The 8,022-nt window shown below is 39.5% G+C and overlaps 1 protein-coding gene across 1 annotated transcript; it reads right to left on the bottom strand.

The window, feature by feature from the left end:
• Window positions 1-882: 882 nt before the first annotated feature.
• Window positions 883-3,279, bottom strand: LOC134369227 (protocadherin beta-12-like). The gene has a single exon (XM_063085471.1). The coding sequence runs from the start codon at window positions 3,277-3,279 to the stop codon at window positions 883-885; it is 2,397 nt and encodes a 798-aa protein (XP_062941541.1).
• Window positions 3,280-8,022: the final 4,743 nt, after the last annotated feature.

Genomic DNA, 8,022 nt, shown 5'->3' with positions numbered 1-8,022 from the left:
ATCACAAAAGGACTAAGCGCTGTTTACAAAACACTTATTTCTATTATGCTTGTTGCACAATATATACAACATAATTTTACTATTGGTGCGGTAAAAAAAAGTTTGAAAATTAGTGATTAGCATATATACATTAAATTCTGAGAGAACACAAGCAAAAAATTATACATATTAGCACACAAGTCCACTTTATGCTATATAAATTTTTATCCAGGTGCCTGCAATCAACTGTGTCGCATTCTGGCTTTGTAACATTAATGAAACCTCTGGAAAATTATAGCATCATATTGCAACATTCTTTAATGTGCCTTCACAATTACTCTCCCAGATGAATAAAGAAGGGATACCAAGAAAGCTGCCTTCTAACCCTTTCTAACCAGGTTTTTACACTTACCAATTGTTTCATAGAATATGATTTTTCAAGTGTATTTTCAGTAGTAATTTAAAGTGTTAACATTTAAAAGCACAGTGCATTTAAGAAAGAAAATGATATTTGTAAATAACAACCATTATTAAATCAAGAAAAAAATTTCAGAAAGAGTCAAATGAAGAAATATTTGAATGCTTGAATTACTTCTAAAGTGGTCTCTTTTATTTTACCATAAGAATAATGATGGATGAAAGTTCAACTGGAGGGAGAGACATGAACAAAAGTGGTTTGATGTTATTTCAGGATGCAAATTAATTACAAATTAAGACCTCCTGGGTTAGAGAATAAATTATCATCTCTGTACAACCAAAAATAAATATTCACTTAAGAGCAAAAATGGGAAGAACACAATAAAACATAAAAGTAACTTCAGTACAATTTAAAGTACATGCAAATTGGGGGAAATAAACATTGCCACAAAATAAAATATATGTAAAATATAAAATCAGTTATGGTCACTGATTATTGAACCCAAAGCTATTGTGGAAGGTAGGCGTTTCCTCGTTTTCTTTCCCAGGGCGCTGGAGTGAGAGGTTGGAGATAACGGGCTTCAGGAAATTGAACTCGCTGGTCCCTGAGCCTCCCATCAGACACACCTCATACTGGTAGCTCTGGGACAGGGTCCCCGTACCGCTGACGTCCACCAGGTGGCCCGGAAAGCGGCCCCCAGGCACCGAGCAGCGGCCCTCCGAGGCCGCCCTGCGCCTCCTGCACAGCCGCACCGCCACCAACAGGAGCACCGAGAACAGGAAGAGCGAGGTGACCGAGGCCAGCGCGATGACCAAGTAGACGGTGAGCGAGTCGGCCTGCGCCCGCTCCGGCGCCGCTTCCGGCAGCGGCAGGTAGGGCTGGGAGAAGCCGTCCACCAGCAGCACGTGCAGCGTGACGGTGGCCGACAGCGGCGGCTCGCCATTGTCCTTGACCAGCACCAGCAGTCTGTGCCTGGCCGCGTCGCGCTCGCTCAGCAGCCGGGCCGTGCGCACCTCGCCGTTGTGCGCCCACACGCCGAACAGCCCGGGCTCCGTGGCCTTGAGCAGCTGGTACGACAGCCAGGCGTTCTGGCCCGAGTCGCCGTCCACCGCCACCACCTTGGTCACCAGGGAGCCCGCCTCGGCCTGCCTGGGCAGCAGCTCGGTGCAGGGCGCAGAGCCGTTCTGCAGCGGGTACAGCACGAAGGGCGCGTTGTCGTTGTCGTCCACCAGCACCACGCGCACCAGCGCGTCGCTGCTCAGCGCGGGGGAGCCTCTGTCTGCCGCGCCCACGCGGAACTCGAACGCCCGCAGGGCCTCGTAGTCCAGCGACCGCAGGGCGAACAGGTGTCCGCTGTCCGCGTTGATGGACACCAGGGAGGCGAGGGCCAGGTGCGGGTCGTGGGTCGGCAGCAGCGAGTAGGTGACCTGGGCGTTGGTGCCCGAGTCTCTGTCTGTGGCGCTGACGCTGCCGATGTGCAGGGCGGGGCTGTTGTTCTCGCGGACGAACAGGGTGTAGGAGGTTTGTGTGAAGGCAGGGGCGTTGTCGTTGACGTCGGAGACCTGCACGGTTATGCTGTGCTCGGTTTTGAGCCTGGGCGTCCCCAAGTCGGTGACGGTGACGGTGATGTTGTACTCGGCTTGGCTTTCTCTGTCTAGTTTTCTCTCCGTTTCTAAAGTGTAATAATTCTCAACTGAAGATTTTAGCACAAATGGGACGTCTTCCGGGATAGAACAAATCATCCTCTTGTTGTCTCCAGAGTCTCTGTCTCGGATACTGAAAACCATAACCACAGTTTCAGGCGAATTTTCTGGGATTGGACTGGTCATTGATGACACAGAGATTTCAGGAGCATTGTCATTCTCATCCATTACTTGAATTCTGATTGTTGATTTTCCAAAACGTCCTCCCCCATCTGTGGCTTGAATGATTACTGAATATGATTCAATTGTTTCAAAATCCAAGGGTGCTGTTAAACTAACTTCTCCAGACTTTTGATTAATTTCAAATGTCTTTTGAATATCTTCTGAGGCATGGGAAAATGTGTACGATATTTCCCCATTTATTCCTGAGTCTAAATCCCAAGCTGAGACGGTGACAACCAGTGAGCCAAGGACGCTGTTCTCTGGAATCTTCACCTCATAAAACGACTGCTCAAACTCAGGGGAGTTATCATTAGTATCCACGACCACCACTCGAACCAAGGCAGTCCCGGTTCGGGGCGGGGACCCACCATCCAGAGCAGTGAGGATGAAACTTAGTTCGGGCTGCTCTTCATAATCCAGCGATTTGTCCAGAACTAACTCTGGGTATTTTCTATTGTCTGGATTGACTCTCATTTTAATGTGGAAATGAGAGTTGGGGCTTATTGTGTAGCTATGTACTGCGTTGATTCCCACATCTAAGTCCTTTGCACTTTCTAGTAAGAACACAGTACCAACAGGACAATTCTCTGGGATTTCTAGGAGCATCACTTTTTCTAAGAAGAAGGGAGAATGGTCATTTATATCCCTGACCTGAAGCTCAATCTGTATCAACTGTATGGGATTTTTCATCAACACCTGGAAATGCAGCACACACAGTTCAGTGGAGCCGCAGAGCTCCTCCCGGTCTAGCGTTTCGCTTAAGAGCAAATCCCCGGTGTTTATGTCTAACTGCAAACACTGTTTGTTATCATTGGAGACTACCTGGGCCCCCCGCAAAGACAACTCACCCACCTCCAGTCCCAGGTCCTTTGCCAAATTGCCTACAAAGCTCCCACTCTGCATTTCCTCCACCACCGAAAAGAGCCCAGGTTCGGAGCCCCCCTGAGACATTCCCAGCAAAACAAAGAGAAGCAGGACTTGCCTTATCCACAAAGTGCTTGCCCTTCCAATCTCCATAGCTCCTTTCTCAAATTCCCAAAGGCTTCCTGCAGAATTGCTTTAGCTCCGCTTCGCAGTTCTGGGAAACGTGCCTCTGATCTGTCCACCGAATTGTTGGAAGCCTAAGGTTTTTAACCCTGTTAAATTGCTCCTAGGCCGCCGCTTGCAGGCTTGTTCTTTGTCTTCCCAGTTCTCTGTGTGCGCGGGATAACAGTGTTCACGTCATCCAATGCAATTTTTTTTCGCTATATTATCCTGCAGCGCCACCACGCGTCTGCACAGGTTTTCACAGTTTGATGAAAGCTACCTAAATTCCTCTCATTAAATGTCCCCCAGAAACAAATATTGTTTTATTCATTCTGTTTAAGAGATTACAAATATATTCTATGCTCCATAATAATTATTCTATATTCTTTGTAGTTTGTGATGATGTTAGTATTTGTCTTAAAGCATTTATTAAGCATCCTTCCCCACTCTCCACATAACCAAATGTACTTACTTGTGTTAAATACAGAAATACAAGTACAAGATTTGGTCCCCAGGAGTTTGTGATCTTTCTGAGAAGATTGTAAATCTAAAACAAAGAGGGTATAACTGACTGGTAAGGTAAACAAAACACCATCACTACTCGGTCTTCGTTAGGTGGTAAGAGAAAGGGAAAGTGTACATGAGTCATTTCAGAAGTCCTCTCGGAGTATATGAAACTGGATTAACCATGAGATGGGACATATTTAGATAGTTGTTATAGCACAAAGAGGCATTTCTACAGATTTCCTTAATAGCAATGAATTGTGGACTGGTAGAAAATGAAGTAAGATGTTGTGGTGGAACACATTACATAAATCCGTAATTTAGTTCCAGTTTTCATAATTAAAAAAAATAAGTACACAAACATGAGTATGTTAGTTTCATTTAAAGCAGTCTCTTACTCCTAAAGCTGGCTTCCCTTAGGTCCTTAAGATTTATTCCAGCAACGGCTATGGCTATCTGCTTTCTCTTTCAACCCAGAAAGAGAAAGTGAGAGAGTTTTCCTTAACGTGAAACAAATACTTCATCTTCACTCTGATTAGACCAAGTAAGATCATGAACCTGCTACTGAAGTAATCACTGTTTTAAACAGTATAGGACTGTAGGTGAAAATTTTAGTCCCAGAATCTAAACACCCATCTTTGGCTCTAATTTTGTTTTAATCTTGTCTGGGACCACATTTTAAGCTTAGGATGGTTTCAGTCTTAGCCAAAGTGCATAGCTGCTACATAATAACGAAGATTGTTTGGAATAGATGTTAGGAGCTCATCAATGATGTCCACTATGGGAGTTCTCAAAAGTACACTAAGAATAGGGCCGAGCCCGTGGCGCACTGGGGAGAGTGCGGCGCTGGAAAAAAAAAAAAGTACACTAAGAATAGATGGAGGAAGGATATAACAAGTTTGTATCAAATTACATTCTTAAAAATGTAATCTAGGTACGTGGTTGAAAAATCAATCAGTTCAAAAGGGTAGAAATTGAAAAGTAGATGGATTGAATACATACAGTTATCCTTCCTCCTTTTAAAACACCCAATAAAATGATAGAAAAGTAATAAAAATGAATTAACTCACAAAGACTAAGAATGCACAAGTGAACACATATTTTTTGATGACAGAAAGCAGATGGAAGAGCAATTAACTTATCAGTTCCAAGAAATGTCTAACGTAACACTTCTGCACTGAAGGTACTCACAAGAAACAATTTGTTTCTCCACATAATCCCATTTCAGTACAAGATTTGGAATAATCAAGTACATAAGAAGACTGAAGTCAGTTAGGGATGAAAAAAGTTATTAGTTGAAAATAAGAATATAGGAGAGTTGAATTGTCTCTTCCTTTCACCATCCTACATAGACTGGAAAGTAACTCAGAGCCAGAGAATGGGAAGTTTATTCTCTGGAGAAATTAAGTGAGGCTTTCTCTAGTCTTGAAAACCAAGGCAGAGTTGAGTGCAAATATGAGGTATGAAACTAAAAATGGAGAGAGTAAGCAAAACTTCGCATTCTGAATGGTGAGAATTCTAGTCCCATCCTATGCAAAACTCTCAGATTGTCAAACAGATTGTAGGAACCACCACCTCACCCTCAGACAGTGGATATTGTAGAATTCTAACCTGAGGAATATGAAACCCCCAAATAAAGACTTACACATACTGATTTTGGAGGGGATCCCAAGGTAATATCCCTATCCTACCATGGCTAAATTAGAGTGAAGCCCTGCTATAGACAGCCCTGTTCACTGATAGTCAGTTGTCAGAATTTTGATATATTATCCTTCTTAAATATGAGAAAATAGGCAAAGACCACAAGACATTTGAGGAAATGACTAACATGAAATAGAAAGGCCAAAACCTCCACCACCATGACCAAAAAGAAAAGAAAAGAAAAGAACAGGAACAAGGGGAAAAGATATAATATAGAAAACAGAAAAAAGCTTTGGAAAATTTCTGATTAACACCACGAGAGAAATAAAATCTAATAAGAGCTAATACTTACTTAGAACTTACTCCATGCCGCCCACTGTCCTAAGTGTCTCATATATATTTACCCACTTAATAGTAACTGTATGATGTATGTACTCTTACTGTAAGATAAATAACAGATTAAGATTTAAGTGCCCCTTATTAGCTATATAACCTTGGACAAGTCTTTAACTTCTCTGTGACTCATTCTAATCTTTAAATGGATATGTAATAACAATACTGCATAAAGCATTTTTTACACAATATAGTTTAAAAGAATAAATAGTTTAAGTATAGATGAAAGAAGATATTACATTTATAAATCTATAACAGATACTACTTTTAAAAGAGAACCAAAAGAGAGCTCTTAAAAATAAATATTTGTCAGTCAAAAAGAAAAACTTAAATATAATGACTGTATAATTAAATTGTCCAAAAATGTAGAACAAGAGGCAAAGAGATAGAAAATAATAAAGAGAAAAAATCTTAGTCTTATACAATCAATCCAGGAGATCCAATATTTAACTGAGATTCTAATTAAAGTGAGAATGTAGAAAACTTAGGGGAGAAATTATGAGTAAAATATAACAAGAACATTTCTCAGAAATGAAAGTGAGAGTCTAACCATTAACAGGGTACACCCATGTGATAAGATTAATAAATAATAAACAGCCAGTACTAAGGTATTTTCAGAATACCAGGAAAAAGTTTTCCAGAAAGAAAGACAAAAAAGGGATCACATAAAAAGAGATAGGAATCAGAAAGGAATCAGTCTTCTGAGCAACAACTCTATATTCAATCAGTAAAAAAAAAAAAAAAAAAAAAAAAACCAGTGCTTTTGAAAAGCAAGGGAAAATCATTCTTAACCTAAATTTTATACCCAGTCAAACTATCAATCAAATGAAAAGAAGAAGAAGATAACTTTACAATGTAAAGTATCATAAATTTTTACCTCCTCCGCTTCCGTTTTTATGAAGATATTGAGACAGGTGTGTCAGCTAAATAAGTGAGCAAACTAAGAACAATACACTGGATCTCATAAAAATGAACCAATGCAGGAAAATCTTAAGGGGAAAAAAAAGACCTAGAGTGACAGCCTAAAGAGCAACCAGTGTCTGAAGCAGAGATCAGGGTGAAAGATCTCCAGGAAATAGACAGAATTGATAGGTATCTGATATATTTGAATATTTTAAGGAGAAAGATTGATATTCAAATGAGAGATAATATGAAAAATTAATAGCAGGAAATGGAAAATTCTTCAAGTACAAAACAACAATGATCATCTGTAGGAAATATGTTTTTCAAGAAAGGAAATGCAATCATACTACACTACTGTGTATTTTGAAGACATCTTAGCAATATGAATACTAAGTACTAGTTTAACTTAAAAAAAAGAAAAACCTGTGACAATTGTATTGGGAGAATAGGAGAAAGGGAATGTGTAGCGTTTGTATATGTGTTTGTTAGCTGGAAAGTAAAAAAGTTAAATCTTTTTTTATTATAGCAAGAAGGGATTAAAGTATAAAACTGGATGTCAAGATATAGTAGTATAAACATATTATTTAGAAATATTGAGATCTAGAGGAACCCACTCTGTACAAGGAGACTGGTGGTTGAAGAAACTTGTTTTTTGTTCTAACCTTTTGTTCATCTTTGATTTTTCAATCTGACAATAATTAAAATAAATTTACAAAATTAAGTGAAAAGTGAATATCTTTCCAACTATCCACCAATATTCTCACAAATAAATTTTCAAAAGGTGTTAAAATTTGTATTCATTTTCATGCAGGTTATTACACTGTGTTTGAATTATAAGACGAGATCTATTTACTATTACCAGCAAAAATGAACATAAGAAAATATTAGCCAAAAAGAGTACTGTATTTAAACAAAATAAAATAGTGCAAACACAATGATATTATTGGAGTCCAATATCAATCACAAAATGTTGTGTTTCGTTTTGCCATTAGCACAGTAATAAAGAAATATTTCTTTTTAAATGCTGTGATTTAGAACTAGATGACTTGGCTTTTTAACATGAGTAAATACGGTGTTAGAATAAGGTTGGAAGTACAGCTATGACTTGTTACTTAGACGAAGGAAATAGACAAGTGATTAGGATCATGAGATGCAGGCTCTGAAATATACTTGGAGAAAAATCAAAACTTCAGTTTTCTAGAATGAGAAATAACAAATCCTGGTACACTTGAAAAGATCAAAGCCTCAAATCTATTATATAGAAATGGGTACTAAATTAAAACTAGCTGTTTA

This window comes from Cynocephalus volans, chromosome 2 (genome assembly GCF_027409185.1).
Source record: "Cynocephalus volans isolate mCynVol1 chromosome 2, mCynVol1.pri, whole genome shotgun sequence".
NCBI classification, from domain to species: domain Eukaryota; kingdom Metazoa; phylum Chordata; class Mammalia; order Dermoptera; family Cynocephalidae; genus Cynocephalus; species Cynocephalus volans.
This window is presented reverse-complemented; position numbering and strand designations above follow the sequence as displayed.

Excerpts from the sequence above, each read along its gene's own strand:
- LOC134369227 (XM_063085471.1), bottom strand. The coding sequence starts at position 3,279 with ATGGAGATTGGAAGGGCAAGCACTTTGTGGATAAGGCAAGTCCTGCTT.